The 18,520-nt window shown below is 38.2% G+C and overlaps 1 protein-coding gene across 15 annotated transcripts in view; it reads right to left on the bottom strand.

The window, feature by feature from the left end:
- Positions 1 to 18,520, bottom strand: part of LOC135833124 (myb-like protein AA) — a 342,443-nt gene that overhangs the window by 31,725 nt on the left and 292,198 nt on the right. Inside the window, exon 1 of one of the 15 annotated variants that reach the window (XM_065346766.1) lies at positions 15,650 to 16,740. The exons of 12 other annotated variants lie outside the window; for them this stretch is intronic. In XM_065346766.1, the coding sequence (XP_065202838.1) occupies positions 15,650 to 15,786 (137 nt within the window). In that variant the 5' untranslated portion in view covers positions 15,787 to 16,740. Of the gene's footprint in view, positions 1 to 4,370; positions 5,288 to 5,369; positions 6,273 to 15,649; positions 16,741 to 18,520 lie in introns of those variants that run through there. 2 more of the 15 variants (XM_065346773.1, XM_065346768.1) reach the window with 2 other exon arrangements.

Below are 18,520 nucleotides of genomic sequence, written 5' to 3'. Positions count from 1 at the left end.
CTTGCTCTTGGTACCAAGACCAAGGTAGGTATTCTTTAACGCTTTATGACGTCATTTGACGCACGAAATTTTCTCTCTGCATTTATACGTTTACTATTATTATTACGTTTACCTATACCTATTCTATTACCTTCAACTCTCAATAGTGCTATTCTGATGTTATCACGGCATAAAATCAATGCATTTATAATACCTCTTTTTTCAGCATTCTCTTTTATAGGCTTGTATTTTTTTTGCCAAAAAAATCCTCCCGATTCTTCGAAGAAGAGGTAAATAAACCTTTTTCGATGGTGTAATTTTGCTAATGTCATCCACTATACCATTCTACATTTCGTCACAGATGTAGGTAGGTTCATATTCAATTTTTTTTTTTTTAATTGACGAATTTTCACGCGTACTGAGCATAGTTGATCACATACAGCAGTATACTCTATACAGGGGTGTAATACACCTCTTTACCTACACAATATGTACGGGTAAAGGTACCTCTCTCTACCTACAACACGCGAATGATTCACTGTGACTACCGTCATGATAGGCATCTTCACACTTGACATCATCCAAGCGATGATGAGATACTTCTTTTTTTTTCCAGCGTCGACGATGTGACATGAACCGAAAATGTGATAATTGAAAAAAATATACCTACGAATACGCGAGCACATGTAAAAGGAGGTAATATTATAGGGATACTACGAGACCTATATGGGTTTTCAAGGTACATTAAAAATGTGTAGAGTGCTTGCAAATTGAAAATACTCCCCTTTAATCTCTCGTTTCCGTTAAAATCATTAATTTAGAAGTTTTTCATGGTTGCGAATAAACCTATGTTGAGAAAATTTTAAGAGCATGAATCAAGGTAGCATCGAGTACATTTTATATATCGTCGCAATAATGACTCAAATTATCAAAAAATGAATGGAAAAAATTTGAACAATTTTCAACATTTCTCAAAATGCAATATTATATGACCTGCTTTGAGTTGATACTAGTTTAAACGTGAATTTTAGCTCAGTGGGTCGCCTGAAAGGAAGGTTAGAGGTTCCCAAAATGACTTTTGATATACAAGTTCTCCACTCATATAAAAGATTCAGTGAATTTTTTTTTTCAAACTTGACTGCATCTCTGAAAAAAAACTTTCTGGAAGTCCTACACGAAGTCGAAGGATTATTCGGAATTTAAATAAAAATTTCACCTTCGAGAATAAACCATCTCACTCAATATCAAATAGAAAAATAAGGGTTGGAGTCGGACACTTTCTTCCACGGTTTTTCTAATGTCATCTTAGTCCACAATATTTTTCTCAATCCTGCCAAATTTTCCACTCAAAAAAGTCGAAAAGGACCCTCCTGATACTCAACCCTCTTCAACACTTCAAGAGCCAAAATTCCATAACATTGAAATGAACAATCTTGGTGAAAAATTAAAAGTTCAAAATTTTCTCTCCCCCCCCCAAAAAAAAATCTCAAAAAAACAACTAAAGTCAACAATTAGGTACCTACAACCTATAAAAATTTCTGATGTACAAACATAAGTTGACTGAAAAATTGCTTCATTTCTGAAAGTCTCTTTCGGCGTTTTTTCGACTCCTTCCAAACAACAGCTCGCTCATAAATTATCTTCTCCTAAGCCTTTCTTGTCGTTTTTCAAAAGAAAACAAACAACAGAAAATTCCATCGAAAAATAAGATGATCTTTTTAGCGTCAAATGTACGAGTACCTAACTAAAATAATCAAGCAACTAGAAGAAGTTCCCCTCGCTCTCGTTAGATTTTCATCGATGATATTTTTTCCATGAACTAGAAATTATCCATAACTCGACTAAAACAATGTAATGGGCCAAACATTGAAACTCAACAAGAGTTCGTCGCTATTTGACTAAGTCAACTGTTTGGAATATTCAACACCGATAAAAAAAACCATTTTTCTCAAACTGAGATTTCGTAGAAAGATCTTCCTAAGCGTAATCGGTCACTTTTCGCTGTAGAACATTATTCAAAAAAAAAAAAAAATTTTTCAGGGTCAAAATGTGATTAGATCAGACCACCCTGGATGAGCTCAGGAAATGATTCGAATAATGAATCACGAATTTGGACGGGAAAACCGACGCGAATACGAATTATTAAATTGTGACTACCCTTTTAAGGAATTAAAAGAACAGAAAAATTTACTCGAAGAACTTTGGAATGAACGTTCCCAACGTTCGAATCGAAAAACTAATAAAAATGAGCAATAAATCGGCAGTTTTTACCCATGAAAAGGGAATCACCGAACTCCAGAATTTTCGATCGAAGAAACTTGGATAATACCATGAAAAAGAATCAAAAAACTTCATTATTTATCAATGGGGGGAAAAAACAACGAAACCCACGAAGATGCACTTTGGATCAGTCGTGAGAAAGAACGAGATTAGCCATCGTTCTCCTTAGTACTAATCTCTCTACATATAAGGGACAGAATGAATGCCCTTTAACACATTTTACAGCAGTGGCGATTCTGGAGGGGGAAATGTAGGAAAGTCAGCTATTTTAAACAAAATGAATATTTTTCATAATTTTTTACGGTTTAAAAAAAACCAGCCCACACAAATGCATAAGTTCAAAAACATCAAAAAATTTCCAAAAACTAAAAAAATGAAAGAATTTTAAAAAATGAAAAATAAATAAATTTTGGTAACTTTTGCAAAAAATTTTGAATTTTTTTAGGTCAAAATTATTCAAATGCAAAATTTATCAAGATTGCCACATTGAACATTTTCAATTATGAAACATAATTACTTGAAGAGAAAAAAAAAGTACCATAATAATTAAGGTATGTACTTGGATTTTTTTCTCAAAAAAACAGCGACAGAGGGAGGGGGAAGGTTATGAAAATTGGGAACTGGCAACTTCAATTCAGCGTCCAAAAAAAAGGTCGGGTATCCATAGGCAACGATATCGTATCATTGTTCATCAAATCGTCAAACTTAACGATTTACAGCAAAAAAAAAAAAAAAAAAACTTATACAGGATTTTTTCCTAATTTGAGCATGTTTCCAAAACGCACCAAGTCCAAAAAAATATTGATAAGAAATTTATGGTACTTAGTACAATTTGGAAACGTAGAAATGGCCCAAATTGGCTGATCTTTTGATATGTTGTAGCCAAGACCCTTGAGCACAACATATTAAAAAAACAGCCATTTTGGGCCACAACTTTATGCTAGGTGGCATTGCAACTTCAGAATCTTTGAAAATGGACTTAGTGCAGTTTGGAAACATATGCTTCAATTGATTTCGGTTCCAATTGACGGGCCTGATGGAAGAAGGGCCTCGTTGGAAAACCCTAGTTTTGAGAAAAACGCGTTTAACGTTTTACTGAAAAACAGGTAGAGAGGTATGAATAAAACGTTATGTAGCGTGCTTTAGGAGCAAGATCATGAACTGAAAATCACACCCAAGGTAGTCAAGGCTTCAAGGAGTTCAAATTATCAAAGTGCGGAAAAAGGGCCTCTGGGCGCGGAGGCCCCTTTTCCATCAAACCCGTCAATTCGTTCAGACTAGACACTTGAAACTTGAAGGGAGCTCTCGATCAATCAGATTATTTGTTTACAAGCTAAAAAAACTGCCTGATTAGCTGAGAGCTCGACTACTATTCGTACGCTATCACTGTTATCAGATAAAATGAGAAAACACAAAATACAAAATGGCACCGTATTAAAACCCTTCATACTCGAATGGAGACCGCTTCTAATCAAAATCATCGCCGAATTCAAATTAAATCGCTTCAGTAATCAATAATTGCTCTCTTTCTAATTCAAAACTGAACCTCCTTCGACGCAATATCAGCGTAATTTTCACTCGGTAAATTACTCGAATTCCAATCGAATCCGATCGTTTTTGATAATCATCGATGATATTTTTCTTCTAACTTCGAATTCGATAACAAGACGTAATAGGTAGGTAATAAGAATCACATCTGGCACTTTACGAACTCAATCTACCATCACACAAGGGTTCGTCGTGTTTGTATACATCAAGTACCTACGTCGTATTCCTGTACGAAGCCCATCTAGTTATTAAACATTATTAGGTAAATAATCATCCATTTCCCTCTGATTTTCACAACACAATAATCGTAATTCGCAAACGTGAAATATTTTTCGCCAAGGTACGCCATTTCGATGCATTACTAACAAAAACAATACACATCGAACAAATAAGTACATACTTTATGTACTCTGTAATCGTGTAAACATTCGACCACTCTGAGACTATAAGCATACGAGTAAGTGTATTTTGTTGAGAAAAACAAAGCAAAAAATCAGCTACACGATGTAACATATAACGTAAATAATATTACTCGAATAGTACGTAAACTAACGCATACGTACACATTATTATTACGTAATATGGCTCGAATATATGATCTCATAAGTCCGACGCTGTTGTGTCCGCCTCCACCACGACCACCGGTCTCAGAGTCAGACATACTCGGATTCGGAATCACACTCACAGATACAGATAAACAGACAAGACAGACACGACGTCGTCGTCGTCGCGGGCGTCGCCGACGGAACCGGCACAGCTAACGACTAAATAAGGCGAGGAATAAGTAAGTAAATGTGTAATTTCGCATTCGTACTCGCAACAATAATAATTCCCAATACTGAAACCATCGCCAGTTCACACGCGAAACCGTATAATTCACCGAGAGAGCCGAGACGAGAAGAGCAGACCGACAATCATTTCATTTGCTCCACACACGAAAGAGTCGAAGTCGGAGAAACAGAAACAGCACCGAATATTCTCCAGAGAGAGACGCGGAACGAGTCGGAGTCGAAAAAGACCTACACAACAGTCTCGACTTGGAATATTGTATCTAACAGCCACTTGTTGCACGTTCCATGTTCCATTCCATAACGTTACATTCGCAAACTACGACTACGAGAGTACGAGAGATGATAGAGAGATAGTACAGAACCGAAACAGACAGAGGCACGATTACAATACCGAATACATGCTAAAACCAACGTACAACTTGAACGATACACATTCGTGTAAATACGAAACAACTACACGTACACACTAAAACCACGGACGAAAAAATGGCTGTATTATCAACGTTGTTGGTTGAGCTTGAGCCTTCCTACACGTTACGTAATCGAGTCTACGAATGTTGTATGCAACGCACCTGGTACTGCTGGGTACTCGACTACTCGTAATTTTTCATTATCAACAATCGAGTTCGAGTGTATCCACACGAATCAGAATAAAAATACACGAACGAATACGAAACGAAACCAGCAACAATCAAACCAACGGTCGGTGGTCGGTCTATACAAGATACACGAGTACATTATTTTATACACATATTCAGATAAAATACTCACTCATTTTCTGCGATACTGATATCGTTATCGATACGTTGTTTGGTACGACTGTCGATTGAAATTATCGTATTTGAACACACCACCAGTACTACCACTACTAACGCGCAGGATGTCTACGATTCAAGAACATACACGAGATACAACAATACTGGTCGCGCATTTTCTTCACACTACTAGTACTAATCATCGATCGAATGAATGATTCGCAGAACCAGAACACCGCGTCACCGCAAATCAGTAATCACATTCACACACGAACACAATAGAGGTGTAGGTAGATAACTAGGTACACCGGTACACAGATAAAAATGATCGCTATACGACACGAAAATATTAACGTAATCACACCTTAGAATTCAAACAACTCGAACTCGAAGTCGAACTGCAGGAGAATGGCAATCTACATACACCATCGTCGATAATATACGCGAATACGACTACACTGGCCGATGCCGAATCTTTGTCGCAAGGTCACGTCGTTACGATGAACTCGTACATAAACATCCGATCCGCGATGTACCACCGACAACTCAGAATTCCGAACTTGTCGGGTTTTTATTTCACATTACAACAAACTATCATCATTTAACCGAAAGAAAACACCTTTACTTCTTCAAAGGTAAAGTAAAAACTACCACTAGAACAATACCGTACACTTGACACAATTCGTAACACGAGTAACACACAACGAGTCGAGAATAAAATCATCTAAACTAAATAAAAAAACGGTTACGCGAAGCTTTGGTATTATAAAAATATTACACCGAGTATGTAAAATTCACACATTACACAAGAACAAACTTCACTTCAATTCAACTTCGAAGAGCGTAACAAAACCGCGTGCAAGACACCACAACCTTCAGCTTAGGCTTCGTCGAAAACAACAACAACACTGGCGATGCCGCGGCCGTCCGCGTTCGCGTTCCTTCATACAACACGAGAGCTAGTGTGTACACACAGACACGTTACGTTAGTATTGGTACGCGTTGTCGTTCGTCGTTCGAGTCGTTTCGTTCGTTCGCGTGTAGCGCGCACCGCGATCCCGGTCGCGTTTTATCATTCCCTCTCGGCTCTCCCGCCCTTATACCTCTTTTGATGCAGTTACTATACGGGATCGCGAAGAGGTTTTTTTTCAACTTCATCTCTTTGCCTTGTGCCTTGTGTTTTTTTCACTAGTTTTGATTCTCTTTCAGTTTCCTCTCTTTCTCGGCACTTTTATCATCGTTTACGCCGGTACACAGTCGTTTTTTTCCTCCTTTTTAAAACCGGTTTTCGCGCTAATGCCGATTTTCCGAATTCTACTAACACCATTTTTCATATAACACGCATATAATATAATATTGTATTGTATCATTACAATGTTGTTGTTTGATGCAAAAACTGGAACATTCTGAGCCAGGGTAATGTAAAAAGAGGAATGAAGCTCTTTTTGGGAGATAATCCAAATTTGGGATACTCCTTAGGGAAGTAATGTGAAAATTTTCTTTCAATTTCAGCAATAACAATTTGGCAACACTGCTATTGCGAACATACAGGGTGTTCACTGTCCAGTGAGGGGTCAGTGAAACTTCAGATTTGGATGAAACTAAATTTGAAGGGGCAAATAAAAAACAGTGGGTTTGAATTATTGCATCAATTCAATGTGAAGTAAAAGATTCTCGTGTTTCATTGAAACAATCACTCAAATGCCCATATATTTCTAATGATTATTCAATGGTACATATAGTACAATAATTTGTACAGTACACTGCAATGGCAATTGGCATTGCTCCTTGCATAAGTATATTGTATACCTACAAAATATTGTACTACATGAGAAGAGAATAGATAGCAAATTGATAAATATAGTCACAAGCACGTGAAATAATATCACCGTTATGTTGAGAGGTCTTCGCCCCCATCGGTACAATTTCCGGAAACTACACACCACCCTCGAAAATAGCTACACGTTTGGTACGTTGATACTTTTTCTCCAGCAGCAGGCGGCAAAGACTCACTCGCTCATATGGTTGAAAATGCACCACGACCTTTCGCAATCCTACTGTATCCCTGAATCATATGGGTACATAATGAAAGTCGACTATCGCACCAACCATCATAGAACGCCGCCACCTTTTGGCATATATTTAAAAAGTCAACGAACCCGGAAACAACAAATGTGTGTAACCACCCTTCAATCCTGACTATCCTAAAGCCTAAAGGGTATGCATAGTGAAAGAAGAAGGTGCGGAAAAAAAGGGGCAGCAGCCAGCTGTAGGGTTTCATAGTGCCGCATGTACATGAATCTTTCCATCATCACGTTCTTTTACAGATTTTCTTATCAGCTTGCAGATTATGTTTCAACTGTATAGGCAGTTGCTCTAATACGGAGATGTTTAGGGAGACAGGTAGAGAGGTAGAAGAAAGGGGATTAGCCATTAGAAACTTTTAATTTGGTTTTCCTATTTCGAGATGGAGGAGATTTTTCAAGTGTGGAATCCTGGATTTGAGCATCAATTTTTCTTCTTGGGGAGGAGGGAATTTTTTCATTGAGGGGTCGCTGTGGCGGATCTAAAATTTGAGGCACTGAAGATTCAAGTAGTTCAAATTACCAAAACCAAATGTCCAAAACTAATTTGGATTTTTCAATTGGTTAGGTTTAGGTTTGAATTTTTGTTTCAAGAAAGAACACTCTTAGTTTAGTTTCAGTTTTGAATTTCGGCAATTCTTTCCAGTTTTTGACTGTTTGCAATTTCAGGTTTGTTTACGGTTTTATGCCCTGGGCTATATGCAGTGCTGACTGCTGAACGATTAGATCAACAGTGAGCTCATAGTAGAATCAAGATCAATTTGATCAGCTAAAATCAAATCATCTCAAACACATCCAATAAATTATGGCTTCATAGAGACTACTTCATCACTTCAATTTTCTCATCAGTTAAAGAAACTCCAACATTCAACCTCACTAAACATCTCTATCATGAGAAATTTCAATATCAATTTCTGTAATCTAAATTTCAATTCTCAATACCAGAATAATATGAATATTCCAACAGCTTAAAGCTACACACAATCACAACCACACCAGCAGCAGCAACATACTATTAACCCACAAGGGATGAATCAACAAGACCAAACCAACCGGGAAGATGAAAAAAAGGGTAGGTCAACAAGTTAACCAAAGCATTCATTACTTTCATAATATTTACTTTACACCGTGACTCGTTTCCTTTTAATAAAAAGAAAAGTAAATCTTATACATATACAAGGCACAGGGCAAAAAATCCAACAAAACCTCGTTCTAATTTATCCAGCATAGAGATGAGAAAAAAAGGATCCTTTACCAGACCAATGATAATTAACCATGCGACGTAATGTATACAATAACAATACAACAATACACTGGCTGAACAATCAAACGCTTTGCTTTCATCAACAAAAGGCTGCTTCTTTCAACTCTCAACACAGTCAGGCGCGTTTCTTCAGCAACACAACTGAATTTAAAATCACTTTCGACCTGTTGCTATTGGTTTTTGAAAACGAAAAGTGTAGATACCTTGTAAAAAGCACAAGTTACATGTATAAATCACATTCGAGCACCAATTCGTTTTTTTCTCCACACTTTCTACTACAATTAAAGATAAAAATCGATAATAAAGCTGGATTCTTTTGCCGATTCTAGTGATGAAAGGAACAACAAAATACAAACAAAGGATATTGTTACAACAAACAAGATGTAGGAGTACAGGAAACAAAAACAACGATGGTGATCCTCCTTCTCTTTTCAGTACCATCAATGTAAGAATGGTCAAGCCGCCGACGATGTACTGGACGTTGGTAAGGGTTTCATTTTCAATAACCATAACCTAGATCTGCGAGCCATTTTTTCGGACTTTACGGTCACTTTCAACGTATAGGTAACAAAACCAGCAAGGTAAGACGGCTAGGGGAGGTGAAGTATCGTACCAATGTCTGCACAGTGCACATCGAGCAAACATAACCAGCTCTTGTGTGAGATGTAAATCTTCCGGCAACCAGATTGAACGATATTATCCAGCTATTACACCGGCACAACATTCTACCTGTACACGCCACCGCTTCGATGAAGCCAATCTTCCCATTAGGAATGTCTTCTCTTCGCGTCTCCTCAAGCTGCCGGTCACCGGTCTTTCCTCATTATCAAACCTGTTTCGAGCTTGAAACGACGGGGAAGCGAGTCTTCGCCGTCAAGTCGATCATTGATGAAGAATCAACCATACTGTAGCGCGAACTGAGAATGCCAACGAGAAGACAACGACGACAACAATAATAATAATAACAACATTGAAAAGCCATCCATGTTGTAGATTGTGTACAGGCACCAGGCACCACCCTTCTTATCCTTCTCATAACCCTAATAACCCATTATTCTTTACTACGTGTAGTAACCATTAACCATTACAACTATACACAAAGGTTAGAGCTATCGCTTTGGCAGTTTGGAATATCGGAAAGTTATCCTTACTGAGTTGCTATCTGACCCCTGCATCTCTTACACTAATTCAGTAATGGATCAATTACAGCGGATTGTACATTTTCTTGGCCATAACTCTTTCTACAAGCTGACAAATTGTTCAACACAGGTACCTATGTACTTTGTATGATACAACAATTCGTACATTTCTTCACAAACACACACCGAATTTCACTCAAAAGTCGAACCTTATTACACGCCTATTATTCACGCTTCGATAAACTCTTTTGAGTCATTTTTGCCTTCCACACCCATGCGACAAAACGTAAACACCCAATCATAAACGCTACAACGTTTTCCAAAATAAGAAAAAAACGCGCCAAAGTGCTAAAAGCGTTGAAAAAAACTATAATGACGAGTTTTTTTCCTTACACAAAAGACGAGACAATTTACAACGTAAGGTACACGTAGCATAGAATCTAGAGACTGCGATATTTTCCAACTTTCTCCGTGTCCTTTTTCCCTCGAGTGTGTTTGTCCCTTACGAGAAAATATTTTCTTTCCGGGTAAGAAAAGAGAGCCAATTAAAATTCAACGTCGTTCTTTCAATATAACGAGAGAAACGAGACGGCTATTAAAAAGAAAGAAAAGACGAAGCAATACTACACCTAAACAGTCTCCTTTTTCTCGGTCAATTCCATTAATAGCACCCTTTTTTTATATCAAGAAACTGTTAAAGACTTTAACAGCATAAAAGGTTAGTATTTCGAGCAGCCAAAATAAGCTATTAAAACGAATAAAAGAAAAGAATACCAGCGTCATGTTTTTTTTTATGAAAAAATTCTTTTTCTTTTTCCACGTATATAAAAGAAAGGGTTATTTTACAGCAATCTTGAAGTATTAATATCATCAAATGAGATGGTTATCTTTTAAAAATATCTTAGGCATTTTGGAGACCTTAAAATCCAACTAATTACATCCAAAATGATCCGATCACAAAACTGGATAGATCATTGTAAAGCTAACGTTCAGGCCTTTAAAACGATATGTAACATGACTATATTTCGTTGAAACTGATTTTCAAGGTCAATGCCCTGATAGTTGACCTTGACATGAGCTTGAAAGCAAACATGCGCCAAATATAGCCGTGTGACATATCAAATCGCAAGACCAGAGCTCAAAATCACAACTAGAGTCACCAACCCTGGATTCGACGACCTGAAATCGATTTCCTCGCATTTAAAGGATTCACATACTACAAAATATGGTTCAGATCCGTGTTGAGTATTAGAATAACTCGTAATCACCACGTATATTGAGTTTTACCATAATCAGCCACTTTATATTTCCATTTTTAAACCAATATGCCGAATGAACTCATCTTGAAGTACATTCACATCGATTCACACTCGTCCAAGAATACAACAAAATGTAAACATACGTTCGTCTACCAGACAACGATCACGTTTGGTATAAACTATCAACCTTGATCGAATCAGTTTCAAGTAACTGCCATCCGAGCATATAAATTAATTAAAACCAAAATCTCAGACTGCGATGACGTGATCTACCAAAACTATTAGATAGGTACCGCGCTGTTCAAAAACACTAATAAAATCAAACACGCATTTAACAATCATCATCTTACTTATTAGCAGGTTATCGACACATATCGCGAAATACTATCTTGGGCTGAGAAAACCGAATACTTGTACAGAAATAACATAAGACCGAGTCACGTTTGCATGCAACCAATTACAGCTTCTATCTGGTTATTAAACTGTTGTATGTAGCCGAGTCGAAAATGGCAACAAAACCCGGTTCAGGTAAACGTTTTTATTTTCGTAGGTACTTGAAAAACACCATCAAGCATCAGATTTTTAATCGCGTTATCGAAAAATTTGTCGGCAGCACGTGTTAGATAAGTTGAAAATAACCAATCAATATTAGAGGGCAGTGATATGAAAAGTTGGGCGAAGGCGGCGCGGCCGCGGATTCCAACGTCGGCGTACCCGTTTCCAAGTAGGTGTTATATAATAACACAATATAATACAACGCAACGTACAACGTAAGTATATAGGTATCATAAGAACCAGCAAAGCAATGGCGAGAAAACAGCGTAAGAGTTTTTCTCCCTCTTGCTTCCTCTTTCCTTTCTCTATCCACACGATGTAAAAACATTCACGGTCAAAGTTCACGTTCATGCCGTATCGATAATCATTTATATTTGTCAAGAAGAGAAAAAAAAGCCAGCAAAGTAAAAGGATTGTCGTTCCCTTTCATGAAAAAAAAAAACTTTTTTCGAGGCATTGGGCACCAGTCTCGTAAAACCAATTTAGCATACACAAATTATCCTACTCTAAGCCGAGTGCGGTGCCCTGCAAAAAAAAAACAGAATGCTAACGATGAAAAGCTAAACACTAAACGACGAAGCACATACTCGTACATCGTGGGCGCTGGGCGATTTCAGGTTGCTGCTACAAAAGCCATCTTCGAATCAATGTCACAGTCGATTTCACTCGTTCGTTGGCTCGAAATGGGATTAAAAACGTCAATACATCATGCGGCTAATTCGTTATCAATGGATTACATTCTTAAACACGACGTTTCGCATTCGCAATGTCTGTTTCATTTACCCTAAAACTTGGCCAAAAATTTTCTTCCCTTTACTTCGATCATTCCTTCCACCATAGCCATTCTTCATTCCGATATTATAGAAGAGTATTTACCTACTAGCTAATAGTTCAACAACCCGAAAAATTTATCCCGAAAAATCCTACACTTTGTAATTTGTATATTTTTTCATTCTTCTACTATACTTTGTGCTAACAACATACAGAATGAAGCAAAAAAAACCACCTTCGCTGCTCAAGTCGTGCGGTAATGTGGGTTCTTGCAACAAGTACTCGAGCATCGGCGATGATGTTACGCTTCAACGAACATTTGGCAACGATGAATGAGTAGTATTTTCGCCGGCTTATTGGCTTCATTTGTGTTCGCTAAGATGGTTAGAGAATACAAAGAAAGAAAAAAAATGTGAAAAAATGTAAAGAAAAGAAAAAAGGTTGAACGAACACAACGGCTAAGGATAGAGAAGATGAAAAGAAGAAAAAAAAAACTTCTAACATATTGTTCGCTTGGTTTGATTTCGTGTCACCTTTTAAGAATTTACCAAAAAATCTAATTTAACTACGTGTAATCGGCCAGTGCTGCAGGGTTGGCGTATTTACCAGAGAACGTAACAGTGAATAGCCGGAAAGAAGGATTAGATGTATTGTAGTTTTGTAGAGGAATGGTTAATATTACTTATTGATAATGTTCATTATTTTATTATGTTTCAGTTTTTCTTACAAATAGGTATATTATGTTGTTGCACTTAATTATACCCATACTGAAAAGAACATTTACCATCTCATTACATATCTATCTAATTTCTCACGTAAAAACTTGGGTATCTTTATTCTTACTTATCACCGTTTCCAGTACCAACGTAAAAATCCAAAAAAAAAAAAGTAATTAGGTAAACACTTCATAAGCATTCAATAGTGGGAATTTTCCAAGAAAGTTCATAAAAATAGTCAAGGAGTAACATGGATGACTTTATGGCTCTCCAATTGGGTCATTCCACTTCAATCAGAAATAATTTGCTCGTCACAATTCGTGAAACTCAAGTTGAGCATGCAATGATCATTGATAAATGACCTTATTTATTCAAAAATTGATTCGATGGATTAAAATCTTAGAGCCATTCCACGTCAATTCACCAAGAAGTGGTAAAGAGGGAGGGGGTGTTGATTTTTTTGAAATTTTCCCTGTGGAAAGACCTTTCGAAGGGATGACCAATGATGCAAATCGCACCCCTCCAGCCCTTTTTTAAGGCTGCTAGGGGGTTCAAAGTTTTCAGTGAACTTGAAATATCATCCATTTCAGCAGTGGATGACTCGACAACCGCGATACCTACCAAAATGGAACTTTTTCCAATAGTTAGGGGTTTTGAAAGGCTTTTCGGTGATATCATAAAAAATCAGTGTTGCCACTTTTTTTCGTACGAAAAATTAGCTCGAAAAGTTTCAAAACGTAGTTTTCATATCGTTTCGACTCTCAAAAATTCTGAAAAAAATATATTATGGACAACTTTTCGCGCTGAACAACTTATTAAAAAATTGGGATGGCGTTATTTTGTAAAGTCGATTCAAACAAATTGAAAATTTGCAAAAAAATGCGATTTTTTGATTTAAAACATGAAAAAAAGTTTTGATTGGTGAAGTTGACCTATTTGACCTCCATTTTTACGTATCCGTTGAAAAAGTTGAAAAAATCCTTTCATTCGATAAAATGAACTCATCACAAAAAATCAAAATTCGAAAAAATTCAATTTTCAATTTCAAACATCAAAAAAAGGTTAAATTTATTCAATTGTCTTATTTTCACCTCTTTCTGAAGTATTTCATGAAAAATGTGATAAAAATTACACTCATAGAAAAAAATTAAAATTCGTTCATTTTTTCAATTCACTCAGAATTTTGATTTTTTTTGTGGTGAGTTCATTTCATCGAGTGAGAGGAGTTTTTCAACTTTTTCAACAGATACGTAAAAATAGGGGTCAAATGGGTCAATTTCACCAATCATAGCTTTTTTTCATGTTTTAAATTAAAAAATCGCATTTTTTCGCAAATTTTCAATTTTTCAAAATCGGCTTTACGACATAACGCCATCCTAATTTTTTAATATGTTGTTCAGCGTAAAAAGTTGTCCATGATATATTTTTTTCAGAATTTTTGAGAGTCGGAACGATAAGTATAAAAACTACGTTTCGAAACTTTTCGAGCTGATTTTTCGTACGAAAAAAAGTGGCAACACTGATTTTTATGATATCACCAAAAAGCGTTTCAAAACCCTTAACTATTGGAAAAAGTTCCATTTTGGTAGGTATCGCGGTTATCGAGTCATCCACTGCTGAAATGGATGATATTTCAAGTTCACTGAAAACTTTGACACCCCCTAACAGCCTTTAAAAAAAGGCCAGAGAGCTGCGATTTGCGCCATTAGTGATCTCTTCAAAAGGTCTTTCCACAGGTAAATTTCAAAAAAATCACTGACCCCCCCTCCACCACTTACCTATTAGTCGAATTGACGTGGAATTACCCCTCACAAACATTTTAATGAATCAAATGATGAACTTCTCCATCACAAATTCTGAAATTTTGAGGAGGAGGGGAATTTCACGCATGCATTGATGCTATATATACGGAGGAAACCTCCGGGTTCAAACTGGGGGGAGGGCGGGGGAGGGAGTCCTTAGCGTTGCCACACTGACATCTCTGAGTATAAACCTTCGGGATGACCTAGAGGATTCTTCAGAGATATCAGTAAGTGCAGCCAAAATACTGACATGGTTAGGGAGGAAATCTCCAAGTTTAAATCCAGAGGTTTCCTCAGTGAAGTCAGCCATGTTGTCAAAGTGAAAAATATGTTCAACAACCCAGAACCGAATCTGCACCACTCACAGATGTCAGAAGATGACGAATCAAGTCAGCATTATTCCATTAATAATATTATCACAATCCCAACGCAAAAATGTCTCAAGTGCTACTGCTACTACCTAGCATCAGTTAAAAACCAGTTAGGAAGTGTAATTAGCGTTTATCAGTTGGCTAAAATACCTTCACGCACCTCGTATCCAGCTGCGTTTAAAATTTACACTTCTAAGAATTTCTCAGGCTTCTGGTATAGTGTTCTTATCCAGGATTCTTCTCGGGCGAGAATTCGATATAGCGATTAAAAAGCAGTATTTTGAAACGATTTAAAGAGGCAATTAACATGCACCCGAAACATCTATAGCACATACCTTTTACCCCATACAACGGTGTCAGCTATGGCGTTATTTCGTATAGCCCTTATACTGTGCAAGTCGTCGGCGATGGCGATATCGTCAACGATAACAGAGTAATGAGCAGGATTGATAATGGAGAAATTCTGCAACATTTGCCTACCCGCATTGATCCAGTGTTAATAGGTATTTGGTAAACCAGTTGTCGTTTTAGGCTGCCTGCAGACTGCAGTGGTCGCGAATTGAAACAATATAGCTGGGCACGTTATTATGGTACTAATCCGGTAATAAAATTTACACTATACGTTCGCGTTTCATAAGTATAAGTAATTCGATAACACAGAAAGCACCACACGCACACAGAACACGTACTACGACGAATAACACAATTCAGATTTCAGAATAGAATAGGTATCGGATTCGCCACATAATATACTATTAATATTAATGATATCGTTTGGTCATTGCTATCGAAACAGTATAAATATACAGAGAGAGATACACACATACGCGAGTCACTTCTCGTATGAAATACGTACAGTCGTACACAGTTAATTATGCGTACACGTGTACGTGTGATGTTCACCAAGTCTGCTGGCTATTCCTGCTGGTTATTAATACAACAGTCGAGTCGATGGCCAGAGCTTGGGGAATTGGAAACCGCAAACGCAAAAGTCGAAATCGAAATCACATCCGAAAAAAAAGCGCGATTTCTTAACCTCCGTTATACCAATAGGTATCAGTAGGCGAGAGGAAACAAAAGTCTAGTTGCTTATTACGCAAAAATATCATAATTAAAACTTGCTAGTCGACTCGATTACGTAGCAAATCCATCGAAATATCATCACAGTAAAGTGAAAATCGTCGGTAAACCGAGCACTAGCAAAACTATACAGCGACGCACACCGAACTATAGAGTATTAAACAAAAAGTACCGTAAACAAAAACAAAAACACGAGGAAAAGTGCAGAAAAGTTGGGAGTCGACGAATAAGACTGTTAAGAGAGCTAGGCACACAGCACAGGCTAAGACAATCGGCAACTTTGTGACTACGATACACTAACTCTGTAACGATGGAAGCTCGAACACAGCGAGACACCCGATGGAAGAAAAGCTGTACGCGGAAAACTGATGAAAAGCCACCTACGGCGCGGCGGCGTCGAAAATTGCGCGTCTTTGTGACTCCTCGTTCGGCTTCGGCATTCGGCTCAGGGAGACGAAATCGCACGACGGCCAACGAGGTAGAGGTAGGTAGGATGCGGCGGCCACGATTTTCCGAAATAGGCGAATTTTGGCGGCCGGCACAGATGCGCGCGCCTCGGCCACTTTGAGCTTGCCGCGCTCCACCTCCGCGGCCCTCTATCGAACGCACGCTTCGCAATTAGAGCAAGGTAGACAGCCGCTTTGAAGGTCAACGTTGGCAGACAATGACTCCGTTTTTCCTTCAACTTTTTCAACTTGCTCGGCTGGGCCTCTTCGATGTGTTTTATTCGTCGTTTCTCGCTCGCAGTCGTAGTCGCAGTCGTCGTCCAACTCCAACATACACGCTGCTTCGTCATCGTCATCATCCTTCCTGCACTCCTCCGCCATTTCTATAACTTTACGCGACCTCTCTTCGCGTTCCTCTGCCATCCTAAGGCGGCCGCACCACGCGCCCCGAGCCTCACATATATACCGACGAAGGCACCAGCTGTGTAGCTCACACACTCGCAAACTCCTGCCTTTACCAACACACTTATTAGCCAAACCAGGCGAAATTTTTCCTTCGCTAGGTCTTCTTCCTCCATTCTGCCTGCGTCCTTCGCGTACCAGCACCTACCCTTTTCCTCTGCCTCCTGGCGCACTCTCTATGGCACTAGCACTGGCAGCATTCGCATGTGTGGATTGCGCTTTGCGCGCTGCCGCCGGTCGCCGCCATTACCAACGCCCGCACACCCGACTCCTCTAACTCCAGCTGTGCTAGCCTAAAAAACAAACGCGACGCAATTTCCCGCAGAACCACCGCGTGGTTCCCTCTGGTCCCCTTTGCAGATTTCCAACAACCGCCTTGTCCAACGCGTTCTGCTGTTCACTACCGAATTCTTTCTAAGGCAACCTATTCCTCCGGTCCTAGTCCTCTCTATAATGCTAAATATTTTTATCGCATGTTGTTTTTTTTCTGCTGTGCCTCCCATTTCGCCTTCATCATCATCATCAACATCAAAGTGTACTTCTCCTCGTGCTAGTTGCCCTACAACTGTACTCTTTCGCACATTATACAATTTATATCTCTACCTTTAGTACTACAAAAACAAGCAACGAATCGAGCGTGCTTTTTTCCCGCCACTTTTTGCCCTGGCTTTGTATACAACTCCGGTTCCCTCCTTCCTTCGCCATCTCCGGCTCCGGTACTAGCTCTAACGTGTTTATGGGTGTACTTGCTCATGCTACGGTAGGTATTTCCTGCCAGCATTTTTGGCTGTTGAAATTGTGGAAAATTATTGCCAATGTTTTTCTTTGTTTGCTCTGTATTCGAATTTTTTTCCAAAAAATCCTTAGTTGATGTTTTATTACATTCAGTGGGAATTTCAGTGGAAAAAAATGAGTAATAAGGGATGAAAAAAAATAGATGTAAATATGTATAAAATCAGAAGCAAGATGGCAGAAAAAAGGTAGTAAAAATCTCTTGACAAAGCTCCATCTTCGCATCTTTGAAAAGAAATGTCAATCTTGGCAAAAAATTTGGGAACCCTTGAAAGTGTTACTTACCTCATTTCTAGGAACTTTTTTTTTAGCAAAATAAAGACAAATAAGCTTGAGATGGTGCTCATCATCAATCTCTCCAAAAATACCAGCTTTGATCTCAAAAACACGAACTTCCAGTACTTGATGAAATTTGAAAGCCTTTGG

The sequence above is a fragment of the Planococcus citri genome, chromosome 1 (assembly GCF_950023065.1).
Source record: "Planococcus citri chromosome 1, ihPlaCitr1.1, whole genome shotgun sequence".
Classification (NCBI taxonomy): domain Eukaryota; kingdom Metazoa; phylum Arthropoda; class Insecta; order Hemiptera; family Pseudococcidae; genus Planococcus; species Planococcus citri.
The sequence above is the reverse complement of the archived record's forward strand: the minus strand, read 5'-3'. Positions and strand labels throughout refer to the sequence as shown.